This window comes from Osmia lignaria, chromosome 7 (genome assembly GCF_051020975.1).
Source record: "Osmia lignaria lignaria isolate PbOS001 chromosome 7, iyOsmLign1, whole genome shotgun sequence".
NCBI classification, from domain to species: Eukaryota; Metazoa; Arthropoda; class Insecta; order Hymenoptera; family Megachilidae; genus Osmia; species Osmia lignaria.
In genome coordinates, this window is record NC_135038.1 from 3,140,595 (window position 1) to 3,159,684 (window position 19,090).

At 30.0% G+C, this 19,090-nt stretch overlaps 1 protein-coding gene across 6 annotated transcripts in view; it reads left to right on the forward strand.

The window, feature by feature from the left end:
• Nucleotides 1-19,090, forward strand: part of cher (filamin A protein cher) — a 94,580-nt gene that overhangs the window by 58,357 nt on the left and 17,133 nt on the right. For all 6 annotated transcript variants that reach the window (XM_034338241.2, XM_034338242.2, XM_076689271.1 and 3 more), the window contains one exon: nt 768-957. In XM_034338241.2, the coding sequence (XP_034194132.2) occupies nt 768-957 (190 nt within the window). The remainder of the gene's footprint in view (nt 1-767; nt 958-19,090) is intronic.

Genomic DNA, 19,090 nt, shown 5'->3' on the forward strand with positions numbered 1-19,090 from the left:
AAAATTCGAGTAAAAAGCACCTAAAACCTGCGTTCTGCCCAGCACCGACGACTGAACGTCAGGTCAGCAGGGGTAGGTACAGTCATAACCAAGAAGAGAAAGCTGAATGCTGCTGTACCGAGAAACAGAATAGCACGGGGTAAGTTTCTACTATTCAATGATTCTTGATTATGACTGTACCCACTGGGTTAATTACTGGGAACCGCAAACGCTATTTCGTTATTCTTGATTTTCGTCTTATTTTGATCCTTAGAATCACCCCTTAAGAAATCTCCCACCTGTTGTCGAAAACCCTGTATATTCGAACTGCATGCCGGGCGACCGCTTGCGAGAGCAATGTCACCGATCTCTCGCCGCCACCTAGCGGCCCCCGGCCCGAACTAAAGGCGTCCGGGGAGACGAAACCCTCTTCTCTCCACTAAACGCCTACACAAGTTAATAAGGAATTTGTATCCGGGTCACCCTGCGCTCTGGGACTCTTTCCTTAAAAACCCTCCAGTCCGTCGATTCTCGCGGTCTTACCGTTCAGCAGACGACCTGAGCCACCATGAGTGCTTCTGGGGCCTAGCGCACTGGAACATTCTTAGGAACCTCAGCTAATGAATTAACGAAGCGAACTCTCGGTATTTTTACAATTCTGCGCGAGTAGTCCGTAAAAACCTCGCCCTATCGAGCTCTCTCCGTTGAGCCACCTTACAATTTCAATAAATTTCTACAGATAATGCAATTTTTTCTTATTATAAAACGACATTAAAATTATGTTTCAGGCTTCGGAGGAGTATCGCGAGCATAGCACGCACAAAACTCACAGAGCCAAGAGGACTCGTCAAAGACAGGAACAACGCGTTGAACAACACAGCTCGAGTGTACAAGAAACTTCCAGTGTATCGAAGAAGAATTTCAACGTAATACGACTGAATAACATCCCTCTACCAGTAGCCGGCGGCACTGTAACATGTAAGTATTTAATAACATTTATTTATCATTCAATTTAATACTTTTGAGAAAAATCTCCATTCTATTATGAGCAATATAGGATCGAGTAATACATATAGTTTTATTCAAAATCACATATCAGGTTGTTGCATATTAACCCTTATCACTTCAACTGCCATTAATATTGACAAAAGTACCTAATTAATTTTTTTGTTTCAATCAAACATGTTTTCTCTAAAAAGCAACTACTATATAAAAATTATCATACGTCATTTCTTAGCAATTAAAATTTACAAAATTTTTGTAGAATTAGCTGAGAAAGTTTAAAATCTTATGAAAATTATTACATAATAAATCTCGTCGTACCATGAAGTAAGCTGAATACTCGATTCTAGTGTTCGACATTTGACACAACTTTGCTTAAAAATAGAACAGGACAATAAAAGAACATAATATCAGTTCAAAATATTTATACATTCAAGGTCACGTTACGGGTCCGCATAGACACAATCCTGCTTCCTCGTGCGGGGTTCGAAACCGCCGGTACTGCGAGAGTTAATAATATAAAATGACTGGTTACCAGTCACAAACAAACATTGATTAAATTGGAATATTAAAAGTTTGGCATCAATGATGACAAACGATTAAATGACTACATAAACCTTCTATTAATATTTTTAATAAGAACTGGCAAGTTATTAGAGGACCCATAACCAATTTCAAAATATTCAAATTCTGATACGATTTGATGACTTAAAACTATTGCAAAGTAACACTTGTATTACATCAATTTAAAGCATGAAGTTTGTTAAAAATTATTAAAAAATTCATTAATTAGCTTCCAATAACATTCCCAATTCTCGGATGGCGGACCATGGAGAGACCCCAATTTTAATTTAATTTAATTCTGTACATCATATTATTTGCATTTTCTGAATCTTATTTTATTTAAGAATTATACATTCAAATTAAGACTAATTACGTCTTTTAAGTTGGGGTCTCAATTGATGTAGACTTTGCTGTTCATGAGTGAATATATTACAAAACTGTTGGTTGTTAAATGACCATCTTAGATACGATGATTTTCTAACGAGTCAATTTATATTGAAATCATTTATAAAAACTTTATGCAATCATTTTCTGCAAATGGTAAGCTTTAATTTGATGTAACGGATAAAGTTCCGGAAGCAACGACCCACCCATTTTTCTGAAATTTTTGCCAAAGCTTATCCTTAATTAGCGAAGAAAATCCCTAAAAGGATTTTTAGCGACAAAGCCTCGTTTGTCCCCTAGCTCCCTTCAAAGTTTTGACAGTTCTTACTAAATATCTCCGAAAATATTGATTTTAGAAAAAAAAGTTTCAAACAAAAAATGAAGCTCGTAAAAAGCTCTACAAAAAATGTTATACACATTTTTTACGTAAACCTATTATTTTGGTTGTTATGTAAACAAATAGTCATTTCTACACTATCGTTAATATCATTCCCTACCTTACCGACACAGCGCAGTATAATTGGCGATCTCTTCCGAACACATAATCCGCACTTTCCGGCAACGGTTTCATGAAATAATAATAAATTAATTATAAACACATGCGTAAATGAAAGCATTACCGATCGCTTTACGGCGGCCGGATTTAAATATATAGCCTAACCTAACTTAAATACATCAATAATAATTATACATACTTACATGTACCCTGAGTTGCATTGAACTTGTCGCAGTGAAGTTGGCTACAAATTCACTAACACATTCACGCTGCGTCGGTGAGACGATGGGCGAGATAGACTCACCGACGCGGCGTGAATGTGTTAGTGAATTTGTAGCCAACTTCACTGCGACAAGTTCAATGCAACTCACAAGGGGAACTACCCAAGTGTTACACTCACTTATTAATTACACTGACAATGAGTTGCATTGAACTTGTCGCAGTGAAGTTGGCTACAAATTCACTAACGCATTCACGCCGCGTCGATGAGTGAATGTGTAGCTAACTTCACTGCGACAACTTCGATGGGATCCACAAGAACTACCCAAGTGTAACACTCACTTATTAATGAAACTTTGCCAGCTTGTAGAGCTCGTCGAGCTGAACACGCCTATACCCCGTTTTGTGGGAAGACGACTAATTGTTTAAAAGATATTAATAATTAAAGTTAGTTACTACTTACATTGAGAAATATGACAGACTCACACATACAACTCGCAATCTAGAGATCCACGGTTCAAATCCTTGATTCCCAACATTTTCTTTTTTTTAATGATAATTTGTCTCTTTTTGAATAACTATTACATAAAAATTATCATTAAAAAAAAATTTTTTTTTTGGGAACCAAGGATTTGAACCGAGGACCTTAAAATTGCAAATCACGGATCTGCTCCGTGGTTAAACAGATGACTCGTAATCTAAAAGTCCTCGGTTCAAATCCCGGGTCCCCGTTTCTTTTTTTTTTTTTTTAATAATGATAATTTTTATATAATAGTTATTCAAAAAGAGACAAATTATCATTAAAAAAAATAAAAAATGTTGTGAACCAAGGATTTGAACCGTGTTGGATGTGTGAGTACAATGTAAGTAGTAACTAACTTTAATTATTAATATCTTTTAAACAATTAGCCGTCTGCCCACAAAACGGGGTATAGACGTGTTCAGCTCGGCGAGCTCTACAAGCTGGCAAAGTTTCATTAATAAGCGAGTGTAACACTTGGGTAGTTCCCCTTGTCAGTGTACGTCTGAGGAAAAAATACTATTATTGTTCATAACAGCCAAAATAATAGGTTTACGTAAGAAATGTGTATAACATTTTTTGTAGAACATTTTATAAGCTTCATTATTTGGTTGAAACTTTTTTCTCTAAAATCAATATTTTCGGAGATATTTAGTAAGAACTGTCAGAACTTTGAAGCGGGCTGGGGGACAAACGAGGCCTTGTCGCCAAAAATCCTTTTAGGGACTTTCTTCGCTAATCAAGGATAAGCTTTGGCAAAAATTTCAGAAAAATGGGAGGGTTGTCGCTTCCGGAACTTTATTTTAAAAGTCAAATACATATATTTGTAGGCAAAACAATTTGTTGTTTGTTTAGACACATGTTCTCGTCGATCATTTCTCAATTTTACAATCTCCGTATTCCTAGTAAACAAAATAAGTTTAGCGAAACTAGTTTAGCATGATTGATTTTTGTAACTAGCGCAGAGAAAATGTGATTTGGCTGGAAAATAGAGAGATCAGAGGTAGAGAGAAAAAGAGAGATGTGGACAGCTGTGAGTTGAAGGAAGGTGATGGTATTAATACTGGATGATTAAGTAAGTCCGGATGTGCGGAATCACATTCGTCACTGGCCCAAAAGTCGAAGCTCGAATTTCAAAACTGCTAACCAGGACGATAGAAATGTTTAGAGTTAGCTCTCTTATTCTTATTCTATCCTTCTTAAATTTCTGTGATTTTACTCATACCATATGGTATAAGAATAATTCGGATGGGGATAAAAATATTCGAAAACGAGAACGATGATATTTAACTTAACCGCTGCGGTATTATAATATCATATGAACTTTTTTGAGTAATTTGCAAATGAAATATGTTAGAATTCTTTTATATTTTAATATAGGTAATAGAAAATTTTAAGAACAAGAATTGGCATGTATTTTATTTTATGCATTTTAAGCATTTTAAGCATTATGCATATTTTAAACATTACCTTTATTTTATTCTAAATGAAAAATTATCTTTAGTATTTGTTTTTTTTTTTGTTCTTCTTTGTTTTTTATTTATTTTTTTTATATACTTTATTTTATATCGCGATTAAATCAGGCTTTCATAGAGAAAATGGTGATATAGTGGAAACAGGAATTCTCAAAATTGTAATTTTGAAAATATTAATATTAAAAGTAATTTTAGAACAGAATAATGTAAGTTTTACTTATTAAATTTTACAAAATTTTGTATATAACTGAGAAATATGAATAATATTAAATGTAGAAGTTGATTCGGTGCCTTTAGCATTATTCTTTTTAAATCACTATTTTACATTTGAATATTTTCCCGCGCTTCTATGAACTTGAAAAGTTGAGCGAAAATATGATAATGATAGCAATTATTTTAATAAACGAAATTACTATAACTTTTTAAAAATAAATCTTCAATTAGAATAAAAACACAGCACCAAATTAATTTCTACACCTAATAAATAATTATAAATTCATTTTTTTCCGCGTAAACGTCAGTGGTGGGAGGGCTAATATGCAGCTGTTTCCTAGATTGTCATTCGTCCCAGGGATGCCTACAGGGAAAAGTGGGAACCAGAAATATTACCATTTTTCCTAGAGAAATGTGACTAGATCCCGAGTGTACATAACACAAAATTTAAAAAACAAGAATTTGCATATATTATCTTTATTTTATGTTAAATGAGAAGATGTTACGTGCTTCGTATCTAGCTTTTCTTTTTTTTGTGTGTACCTATTTATATTTTGAGTATAATGTAAGATTTCAATTGCTTTATTATTTTCATTTTATTCTATTTTATTTTAAATGGATTAATAAGTAATAAAATATAAGGGTATACTTCCGAAAGGCCCCATCACCCCAGGACAACCAAACTTCGGATTCATAGTAATTGAGGGACGAGAAATCGAATGAGACCATTTTCAGAACTGGCAAATAATAGATATACAGGGTATTCTAAAAGTGCGGAAACCCCCTATTACCTCGATAAGAACGCATTTTCACGGAAAATGACTAACTTAACCTAGATTAGGGTTAGGGTTAGTGTTAGTGTTAGGGTTAGGGTTAGAGTTAGGTTAGTCATTTTGCGTGGAAATGCGTTCTTATCAAGATAATAGGGGGTTTCCGCACTTTTAGAATACCCTGTATATCTCTTGAACGGTTTATTTGCCAGTTCTGAAAATGGTCTCATTCGATTTTTCGTCCTTCAATTATTATAAATCCAAAGTTTGGTTGTCCTGGGGTGATGGGGCCTTTCGGAAGTTTCCCCAAATATAATGACACTATGTGTTCTTGTTAAGAGATAAGTTACAATAAATTAATCTTTTTTTATGGTTAAAGATTGTTTCAATGTGCATCTTCATTTTGAATATATGAATTTTTATAATAGGAAGCCTTCAATAAACATTTGAATATAAATTAGATATGAGCTGGAAATGTGCTCTCTCGTGTTAAATGATACGTGTTGAGTTTAACCTAATTTTATCGCGAAACAGCTGTACAAGTCAACGCTCACATTAACGCAAACCCGTCCCATTCATTTTCTAGCTTCATGCAAAATAATTTAGTTTAGACTACTAATCAACGTGCAAATAATTAATTAATTTACTTAGAATTTTTATGAACATATTGAATAACACTGTTTAAAAAATCAAGTACTGAAAAATAATCTAGGTACTATCATTTTCAATGAAAATGGTTTTTTCAGCAAAACGATGTTAAGGCATTAGCTATCAAAACATGGTTCAGTTTAGAATTTTGGAACGAATTTACTTCAAACTATGAATTGGCCAATTTATTTTCCACATTTTAAGTCAATTAACCTGGCGCCATTTACGTAGGACTCACAGACCTAATTTAAGAATCTAAATCATTACGAAACTATGTCCAATGTAAAATTAAATAAGATATATAATTTATTGAAATTTGGCAACGTTATTACAATTTTGTATTTCATATTATTCTTCCAATATATGAAACCTATTTATTAAAAAATTATACATTTAATTTTAGATTCAAGAGTTTAATATTGTTATTATGTTGAATTAAACTCGTGAAAATATCTTCACTTTGATGGAAAACAAATGCTGCTTCATAGATGAGGTATAAATATGAAACAAAATGTAGGTATATTAGTTGAAAAAATATATAATTATCCATTTCAACTGATAACTAAATATTTCTTCTGTTTTCATAGAATATTTCGATTATAATTCTTTAATTTTATTAAATATCTATTGTACCTTTTGTAAACTTAAAAAAAATCATTAATATATGTCTCTACTCAACAAGTTTTTAACAAGAAATTAAATAAAAACAAATGAGAAATTTATACTGGAACTAACAATCAATTTTTTAAAATTTTAATTGCTGGTAATTAATTACATTAAATATTATCAAATACTGGTATAAATATTTTGCAAGAACATATTAATGACACATGTTAATGGGGTGTCGATATGTTTGCGACAATTTATTGTTTAATTAAGGAATACTTAGTGGCATGAACAACGTAACGTCACGTAAATTCGTCTGACACGGTTGTTTGCAATTAGTCAAGAGGGCCGAGCCCCGATTTCTCATGTTACTCGTGTTACTCGTGCTACCTTTGGCACGCGTTTAACGCGTTAGAACGAACTGATCCGCTTGCGCTCGCTCCGCTCGGCCACTTCCTGCGCAAACTGGAAACCGCGACTAGGATTCAACGCGCCAAATTCCTCTTCTATCTTAAGAATTCCGGGATTCTTTAAGCGTGATAAAGAATTACATAATTCGTGGTATGCATTAATAATATCTACCTGAACCGAGAAGTTGAAAATAATTTTGATAATTTTGTGTCGAATTATTAGAATATCTGAAATGTCGCATAACAGTATTAAAAGTAAAATAAGTTATGAAATTTTTATGGAGATCTTATGAATATTTTTGAAGATTAGTAAGATATTTTCAAAGTTTTAAATTACATATCTAATTGTAATATGAGTTGTCAAATTTTCAGAAAGCTTAGACAATTGTTTGTTATTAGATATATACCAAATAATCATTAGTTATTAGAAAATTTTTGAAATGCTTTGAAATTTTTAATTGTATGTATGAAGCATTAAGTAGTTAAATTCTTGGATAGCTTAAAAGATTATTAATTATTAGGTAATTAATTATCAAATATTAAAAATGCCAAATTATCTTAAATAGAAAATTTCATCAAATGTTCTCAAAATTTTAAGTTACATGATAATGTAACATTTGGCATAAATTGTTAAAACTTAAAAAAATTAAAATGTTATTAATTAAAAGATAATTAATTATCAAATATTTAAATATTTTAAATTATCTTAAGTAGCAAATTTTATGAAATACTTTAAAAATCGTTAATTACATTTTAATATTAAATGTAGCATAGGTTATTGAAAGATTTTAATATTAATTATTAAAACGTATTAAATGAGTTTAAGTAGAGAATACTGTGAACTACTTTCTAGGTCTAAATTGGTATCATTAAAACAGCAACAGTAACCAAACAAAACAGTCAAGTGGAATAGATTTAATAGAAGTGTGACTAAGAGATTAGAAACGTTTAAATATTCGTTCGATCTAAAAATAAAGTTACTATTAGGCCTGAATTATTAACGCGAAAATATTGCCAAGAACCGATCACATCTCTCATATTACAAGCTATTTAACGTGTTACTTCCATGGTCACAACACTGTCTAATATAAAGTATAGTGTACTCAATATAACAATTTTTAGGAAATTAATCATGGTCTAAAATCTTGCTAAGTAATTTTTGGAAACATTATTATATTCTTGATGTATTAATGTATTTTTACCTTATATTAGTTTTCACTAATATTTCAAAGAAGTTTTATTTTCCTAATTCTTTTCTATGTTATACAGAGAAATTATTATAGCAAAGTTCTTGATTTTTATTAATATTTTGAGGAAATTTAACTTAAATAACTGTATTGAGAGTAAAATTGCCATTTTAATAAAGAAAAGTTTATTTTTATAGTAAATAATATTTATAATATAAAATAACGTTATTAATGAATGCTATAAAAAAATAAAAATCTCCTATATTATTTTTTTTAAATTAATGTAGAGATAATATTAAAATTATTATAAAAATTTTGTACTATAGAAATGTTGCAAGAATTATTCTTATATTATTTCTAAAATATGGAAATTATTATCTTCATAATATTAATAAGATATTACTTCAAAGAAATCACGAAGAGGATTTTGATCTTATAGCTTCTTTTTCATAAATTTTCATCATACCTATTGTAGTATAAAAATGCTCAATAGTTGTATGTAACAAATTACTTAAAAAATTTTCTGTTTGCTTTATAATTCATTCATTCTACTATTGAATAGAGTTAGTGGCACATATTTTCTAAAGAAAAATTATTAATTGAAAAATTTCTCTGTCCAGGGGAAGGGTAATCATTTTATTATACTTGCTTGTGTAAGTTAGTTAATATAGAAAGAGGATAGAATATTAATTACATGAAGAGAACCCCGATTCTAATTTTAAAAATTATAATTATTCTTCAAGTATAATATATGACTTTTTCGTTTGAAAGGGATTCGTATATGATCACTGTTTACTTTTTTGTATATTATATTAAAAAAGGTGGATAATAGTTAATTTTCATTTTCAAAAGACCCACTGCTTATTTATTTCATTAGGTAGACAATGAATTTCAAATTTCATATAATTAACCTTCTTATATTTTCTTCTTTTTTAGAAACCAATCAAAATCTTAGATTGGTAATTAAATTCTGCAAAATTACTGTAAATATAATATAAACTTATTAATTGAAATGGAGCTTGTTTCCATTAAAAATTATTTTTAATTCAATTTCAACCCTTTATTACATGATTTTTGTTTAATTCTGAAAAAAATACTGCATTGAACAATAAAAAATATTAGAACAAAATTTATAATTATAAATGTTTAAAAAACGCAAGAATGTGTAACATAATGCAACGAAGGGTTGCATTGTATAGCAGAAAAATACGAAGTGTCATCTTATTACTTATTAGAATATTCCATGTGATCGCGAGAAATCTACCGATGCGTGTCGCGGTGTGACAGAGATAGAAAGATTTATTAGAGACAGGAGGACCGGCACATAATGTTAAGACGGTAGGTGTTCTGGAAGAAAAAAGAAGAAGAAGGAAGAAGGTCTTCTCCCGGGCCTCTGGCATCGTTTGCTCGCTACCAGCGAGAATCCTCTTTCGCCCGCTCGATCGTCAGTCGCGCCAGAGATGTGCCCTCGAGAAGTCGATTAACGTTGTGATTCGGCTGGAAGAAAATCTTGGATAACGTTTCGTACCGTATTCATTAAGGAGAGAAGAAATCCGCAGGATTTCTTACGGTGTATCACTCGTTCGGTCGGTCTTTCTCCTGCCACGATTTTACTTTTACACTTTCGACCTCCGTTTCCTCCGTTTCTTTTATCTTGCCTCCATTGTGTATAAGTTTTACACACCATTTTAAGAATTTTCTCTGGAGAAACACAGTGTTTACATACGCTACCGCTGGAAATTTTTATGACATTCATTTTTCTTAACCTTGAAATTCCATAATTAATCATTTTTTAATTATTTTTAAATTCAAAATGCATAGAATCAAGAACAGTGCCCACTGAAGATATTTTTTCAAAAATTCAAAATGTGATTTTTGAATTTGTATTGCTTTTCAATTTTTTAATTAAATTGTGCAGACTTTGAGTGATATGAAAAAAAATAATAATAATAAAATGTTTAAATTATCTTTTGGACTACTTTCAAAATTTTAGAGATTTTTTTTTCAATGACACGATTGATTTATGGAGCAAATTACTGAATACTTCTTCTAGTTGGTTCTATAACTGTTTTTTTTCTTAAATGTGTTCGGGGGTTCATTATTGTATATAAAAATAAGATTCTTTTTTAATGATCATTAGAGGATATACGTCACTCATCGTTCATGTAAAATTCCAGAGTTTTCTTAATGTCTTAAGGTTTTCAAGCGGTAAATTACGAAATACCTAAGTTTGAATGGGGTCTCAGTCGGTCGAAAAATCGTTTCTTCTTTTATTAGACGACTATACAACATACACTAATTAAATAATACAGTGACGAAAAATAATTATTATTCGTGGAGCATTGATTTCAAGTGATAATAATTTATTACATTTGAATATTTTATAATAATGTTATTTTCAAAAATGATATATTTTGATTAGGATTTAAACTGAAGATAATTTCTAAAACACAGTTCTAAATTAAAAATATTTTACAGTAATGTAATTTCAAAAAATGGTATGTACGTTCTACCTGTGATTAAATACAAAACAAATGGCAAAATAAACTGGATAAATTTATATAACATAATATAGAATAATAATATTTAGCCCTTGGACAGCGGACCATGGAGAGAGTCCCAGTTTCAATTTAGTTTTCTCCTTCATATTTTTTTCATTTTCTAACTTTTACACTGTTTCTTTAAAAATTAGTCTTCGAATGTATGAAACTCTTTCGTTTCAAAATTATACATTTAACTTTAGGTTAATATCCCTGCAGATGTTTTGTAAATTTGGGTCATGATTGACCCAGTCTCCGCTGTTCACGGGTTACTAAAATATTCTTTCGAGATCGTAATAGTTCATAATTATTTCGATTTTGAATATCATTGTATCAGTGAATTTTTTAATTCTTTTTTATTTGCTATTTGGTATTTTGGATTTCGTCGTTTTAATTTTGTCCAGTTTCTAATATGTATGCGACGCTGTATAATAATAGCCAGAAGGTTGCTCAAGTGATACACGCTTATTTCAATGAAGGTTTAATATAATATAGAATTCGAAACAATACTCTGTACTTATTTATTAAAAATGACCATATTATCATTTAAAAATATATGGTGTTGTTTTATTAACATATAAAAATATTTGTATGATATACTGATTTTTAAGAATATTGATCCTATATAAGTCTATATAAATAAAAATAAAAATTTTCTTCGTATTTTATTGTTAATTACACGTTTCTTGTTGATTTGAGTAAATTGTTATATGGACTAATGAAAAAAATTTCATTTTTTTATGAAACTGATGACTTTAGAAATACATACAACGTGTGGGTCATTCCACCCCAAATCAATCACTTTTGACATTAATGACCTCAAGTGAAATATGATGTAGTACACTTTAAATTAGAAGAGGTTTAAGTCATTTTTGCTGGTTTTTAATTTTTTTTTTTTAAATACAGCCCTCTGAATTTTACAATTTTTACCTATTTTCTTTATAATGAGCAGTAGCTTATCGAATTTAGTTGATATATTTGTAATTTATGGGTCCAGGTTTGTTTCTCTATGCATTATTTATTCTCTTAAGAATGATTAATACTTAATAAAATATACCTTCTTTGAAAGCTAAATTGTTATAAAATAATTGATCACTTGAAATCTATAATCCACGTTGTGTAAACACTTTCTTTATTACTGTATAATGGGTGGGCCAACTAACTCTGCCACAATTAATTATTTTGTTATTTGTGAATTGAATTAAATTAAATTATAGGGGTAAAGATTATCATAGGATCATATCTTGTAAGATTTAGTAATACAATTTTTTTTAATAAAATTGGATATTTTTTTTATATAGATTGAATGTTAAATAAGAAAATTAAAATTTTTATTCCATAGGTTTCATATATATAAAAAATGAAACCAAAGGTTCCTGTGAAACGTTGAAAGATATTACCTTGAAATAATCTTTACCCCCATAGCCTAATTTTCTCTCTGTAATACATTAAATTAAAATAATTAAGGGTTGTAGAATTAAATGACTCACTGAAAATCGTTTCTGAACGTTTCTTTAAACTGAAGAATTATATTAAAAAGAAGTGCTACCACAGAAGAAAAATAAAAGTTGTGAATAAAAGAAGAAAGGATCTCCCTGCTACAAAAGTAACGTAAACATAATTTTTATCCTTAAGCTTTTTATTAATAAAGCAATCGACTCTTGTCCTTTGAAAATTTTATCGATTTCTTCTTGATTATTTAAAATTAATGCTTTTGCAAACAAAGCAATTTAACATTTTAATCGTATTTTTTATAAGTAAACTTACTAACTTGTAAATATAAGAGGATTTAGTGTTTTCAAACAATTTTACTTCAAAAAGGTGAAACTAGGGTGAAGCAAAATGATAAGCCAAAGTGAAACATTATTTTATATGTACATTCTATTAGAAATTTGTTAAAGAAATAAATTGTTCAGAGATTTCACATGATATTAAAATATTTTGTACATAAAAATATTTATTTTAACGTAGTTAGAATCAGTTTAATATATCAATTGTATATTAAATTTATACACATTTCTTTTAATGAATTTAGAGGTAAAGTGAAAGAGGTAGAATGAAATTCAAACAGATTTTATATAACTATGATAAAGAAAAATTTTACTTTCTTTGACTTAATTGTACAATTGCGATCAGATCAGGCTTTTCCAGGAAAAATGGTAATATCTTGAGTTCTCGCCCTTTCCCATAGGGTTCCCGAGGGGAATTGAGGGTGTAGAGAGGGTGTAAATGTTCACGGGGGATAATTTGAATTGATATTAACGTTTTGTTAACCCTTGGACGGCGGACCATGGGGAGAGCTCCAAATCTCTTTCAATTTCACAATTTAATTTTACACTATTTCTTTGAAATATTTTATAATATATTATAACTGAAAATTATATTATTTTGTTTCTAAATTGCTTTTGATATTAATATCGACAAAATCAGGATTTTGAGAATTATTCCTGGTTCCTTTATATTCCTATTTTCCCTAGGGAAGGCTGATTTGATTTCGAGTGTACATTAAATAGAACTCAACAAAATATTTGACACGTATTTTTTTTTATCAGCAATCGTCCATGCTGAAGGGGTGAAAAAAATGACAAAAATAGATTATTTTCAATATATTTTTTAAACAAATAAATTTATCAAAAAGGTGGCTACATAGAAAAATTTGCTGTTCAAAAACACACAAATTCTATTTTGAATTTTTCGCCTACACCTAATAGTTCCTGAGATATTCAAGAAAATATGTTTTGCAACCCCAACTTTGAGGGCTATTTTCACCCCTTCAGCAGGGACGATTGTCGATAAAAAAAAATACGTGTCAAATATTTTTTTGAGTTCTATATCATACTCAAAGGACATCAAAATCGGCGTGTGCCGATTGGGTAATGTCCCTTGTCAGTGACCGACAGTTCAAAATTAGTACAATCAAAAAATTGAAGTAACTGAAATAACTGATCGACATGATTCTTTATTTTAAAATTTTCTCAGTTTTGTGCATGATACAATTACAGCCCGCTCTGAGCGTACGATCTTAAGTTAATATTTTTCACCAGTAAAGTGTTAAAATAAATAACAATTAGCGTTGACGGGGTGGTAACAATGCGGTTAAACGTTTCACGTCGCTCCAGATTCTCTTCTGTTTGATTTAGTTTAAATCTTGAATCAATCACTATTCTAATAAATTACTTTATTAGAAATTTTATCAGTTTTCTCGCAAGTTTATGATACCAAATAATTATGTTATGGTAATAAAATATTTCTGTGGCAAATAATTATTAAAAGAAATTCTTTGCATAGAATATTTCAATGAATTATGAACAATTTATCTGATTTCCGCGAAGAAAAATATTGTGCTTATCATTTGCTTTTCTCCACTGTAGGGAATAAAAACATAGGTCGCGTCGAAACACGGGGTGTCAAAAAAGTTATTCTTGGAATGGCGGGAACTTTATGATACGTTTCTTTCACAATTTCTTTTTTCCACCTTTAAAGTTTTGCTCATCGAAATTCCAGGGGAACCCATTTCGATGTCAAGATCTTCTCACTTCGTGTTAATTTAAAGGCAATAATTTGCTGGGAATTTTTGAAAATACTTTTCACTCTCGATAGAAATTTTAAATTGCACATACTGTTGAAAATGCTTTGTTGTTTTATTATATTTTTGCTGTTGAATAAAAAAAGAGAGGAATATAGGACTTGATAAAAGGTAAATGACCCCATTATTGGACATATTTATAAGAGTCTAATTGTTTACAAATAATTCATTTTTTACTAGCATATAAAAACATTCACATAAGATTTCATTACTGAAAATATTGTCCTCTCCTCTCGGATCAGGGTTTTAAGTAAATCACTTTTCAAATGTAATGTGAATGTTCACAAAAATATTAATGGTGAGAATTTTCGTTTCAATTTTCCTATTTTACTATTTTATCGTTTTATTATTTTACTATTTTAATACTTTACTATTTTAGTACTTTACCATTTTACCATTTTACCATTTTACTATTTTACTATTTTACTTCGAATTAATCCTCGAGAAGCGGGATCTGGGTCAATAATGACTCAAACTTAAAAAACATACATAAGAATATTAACCTAAAGTTAGATGTTAAAATTGAGGTCCGCCGTCCGAGGGTTAATTTAAGTTAATTATCATGTAGACTTGTTTATTTTGATTATGAAACTTATGACTTCAGAACCATACATATGTATGCACATTTCATAATTTACTTTATTTAAATCTTTAATTATACTTACTGAGGAATATTTTAATAAAACAATAATTTATGCAATAATAAATAAAATATTTTCAATATTTTGGTCGTTTGTTCGATTGGTTGATCACTAATGGGAACATTAACCTTTTATCTTCTTTTTAATTAAATGTCATTGCTAGTGCACTTGCTTTCCTGACTAAAGTCAGAGGAAAACACCTGCTTACTATTAAGGCCAAATTAAATTACACTGGATAGTCGATTGATGATTTCGCTGATTCTTTTGATCAACGAGTACGCGTGGTCTGTTTCAAAAGTAATGACTTCATGACTTTTGTTTTTAAATATAAATATCACTGTAACGAGAGAGTTTCTTGAAAAATAATTCTTTTCTAAAGCAATATACTGTGTTGGTACTGATTTCATCAGTGGAAGTTAGTGCTCTTTTGTGATTTGCTTTAATCATTTGGTTACAAATTTTTGAATATTTTTAACGGATTTCAGAATCATAGATTCTATATTTCGAACTTGAGATGTCTATCAACAATAATGAGAAAGTAATTAATATGAAATTTCATCTTTTTAACACAAATGATTACGGTGATGATGTTAGTAAAGAGAGACGTAAAACCTTAGTGTGGTGAACGTTTATTAAAAAATGATAGTAGAACGAGGGTTGATAATAATTTTCATTTTTATTGAAAAGTCATCTGTGAAAACCTATGGGCAATAGTACCGGATTAAGATTCCTGAGATCTGGGACTATCAAATATTTAAGGGCGCCCTTGGTTAATAAACTTGGTTTAAAAAGTGAAATTTATTTTAGATAAAATTAAATAACATTTAATCTTAAAGAAATTCTCTTTAATCTTAAAGAGAAGACAACAGTAAAAGAAAATTTCAATCAGTATTTTTTTGACATAGTAAGTGGAAGATTTAGAAGGGGGCCTTTAGATAGTAGGGCCCGTGACTAGTTCCCCTCTCAAAACTTTTGCACTAAACAATTGTAATTCTTATAATAATAATTATTCACAAAATTTCACAAATGTCTATTTGCTATTTTAGCAGTTACTTTATATTGATTAACCCTTGAACAGCGAAGTATGGGTCAATACAGACCCAAACTTACAGAGTAAGTTTAATCAAAAGAGTTTCATATATTGGAAGAATAATTTTTAAAGGAACAGTGTAAAATTTAGAAAATGAAAATAATATGAAATATAAAATTAAACTGAAATGGGGTTCTATGCATGATTACCTGTCTTGGGACTTTCTCCACAGTATGCTGTTCGAGGGTTAATTAATACAATGACGAATAAGTGTCTTATCAATATTTGTTATCATGCAAATTAAAAATGTAATAATTGTGTTAATGGACATAACTTCTTGTGTCACTTTATATGAAAAGTGGATTAACATCAACATAGTAAAATGTTAAAAATTTATATTTGGTTTAAGAAAACTTTTGTATTCACTTAACATTTTGAATATAAAATTGTTGTTTTTTTTTCATTAGTTAAAAATTTTTTAAAAATATTTCAACCGTTGACCATTTACGTCGATGTAAAGTTGCAATTTTTGTTTCACTGAATCACACATTTTATCGTTTCTGAATTTATCCTAGCACATGCTACAGTAATCCGTTGTCATATATTTTCGAATGTAGTAGGTATTTTCTGATAGACATTTTTAAGTGCTCTCCACGAAAAGAAATCTAGTGGGATTAAGTTTGGCGAATGAGCTGCCCACGAAACTGATCTCCCACGTCCTATATTCTATATATAAGAATGTTTATTTTACCACCACATTTAATGATAGCTTGCGGAAGTTGTCTAAGTAATAGCTGTTGCATTAAAAATACAAAAAATATTAAAAATCCATTTAAACAAATGAAACCGATTTTCCATTCTTCTTTAAAACTTCACTCTCATGTGATGTCCCTCTTTATAAAATACAAATTTTATATTTATTGTTACAAATCATTGGAATTTTTCAAGTGGGCTAAATTATTATTCCATTTTGTATGCAGGATTAATTATTAAGTACGTGATTGGTTAATTTCAAAATTTTTAATTTCTATTCGGTAGTTCAGTCAAGGTTTGCTTTTGTTTTTCTTTTACTAATAATTTAATTATTTTGAGATACTGGTTAATTACCACTAGGACAGTCAATTGTCAAGTCCTACAAGTTCCAATATTGATTTCATTCACATAAGTGGGGTTCAGTTTCATCAATGGTATGTGTGATATTTTTTTTAGATTATCAATCGTCTCTAAATTGTTGACGTAGATTTTTTAAAATTCTCCTTTTTGTGAAATTAAACATCTATTGAATTTTTCCCACATTAAAGCAATTAAGATAAATGATATTATATTCCATAATTACTGCCATCAAGTAGACTTTATATTAGAATAAAAAACCTGAGAAATCTTAAATAGTTTGTATTTCATTTCAATTAGAAGAGGCAATACATTTGTATAGTGTTGTGTACATAGAAATGATTTCACATGAAGGAATTAACCCTCGGATGGCGGACCATGTAGAGAGCCCCAATTTTAACGTAACGCTATATATAAAATGTATATTTTATAACATAAAACATAATAGCATAGGCTTCTCAAGTTCAACAAGTACTCTATAGAATTAACTAAATATTGAATAACAGAAATCGTTCTCTATATTACAATATATCGTTAATTGAGGTATAAATGGATCAGCAATTATCATGCTGTTATCATGCCGTTTTTCTGTAATTTTTCTTTAGGCATACATGATCTTATAGTATTATTATGGAGGAACACTTGTGATGGGATATTTTGAGTACTTTTACAAGCTAAAAACTCTACATATACTAGATGTTCTTCTCTTCCTACACAAAAATAAGCTAAAGTGAACTAGAGCGACATTCGCTCTAGAGCCAACCCTTTTTCGGCCATTTCCGGTTAGATTGGAAGTGGCAAAAAAAAAAAAAATTTCAGCCATTCGTTAAGATTTTGACCCACTAAACACAATGGCGCAAGAATTTTGTCGATAACTCTTACCGTTTGGCCTGTACAAAAACGACAGAAAGTCTAAATGCTATAGCCCTCTTCTTAATATTTTCTATCTTACAATTAGATACGGGTTGGCTAATAAAACACTATCATCTCTTACAAGGGGAACTACCCAAGTGTTACACTCACTTATTAATGAAATTTTGCCAGCTTGTAGAGCTCGTCGAGCTGAACACGCCTATACCCCGTTTTGTGGGCAGACGGCTAATTGTTTAAAAGATATTAACAATTACAGTTAGTTACTCCTTACATTCTGAAGTATGACAAACTCGCACATACAATTCGCAATCTAGAGATCCACGGTTCAAATCCTTGGATCTCAACATTTCTTTTTTGTAATGATAATTTGTCTCTTTTTGAATAACTATTACATAAAAATTATCATTATTTAAAAAAAAAAAGAAACGGTCACCCAGGATTTGAACCGATGACCTTTAGATTACGAGTCATGTGTTTAACCACGGAACAGATCCGTGACTCGCAATTTCAACGTCCTCGGTTCAAATCCTTGGTTCCCAAAAAAATTTTTTTTTTTTATGATAATTTTTATGTAATAGTTATTCAAAAAGAGACAAATTATCATTAAAAAAAAAAAAATGTTGGGAACCAAAGATTTGAACTGTGGATCTCTAGATTGCGAGTTGTATGTGCGAGTCTGTCATACTTCTCAATGTAAGTATGTAGTAACTAACTTTAATTATTAATATGTTTTAAACAATTAGTCGTCTGCCCACAAAACGGGGTATAGGCGTGTTCAGCTCGACGAGCTCTACAAGCTGGCAAAGTTTCATTAATAAGTGAGTGTAACACTTGGGT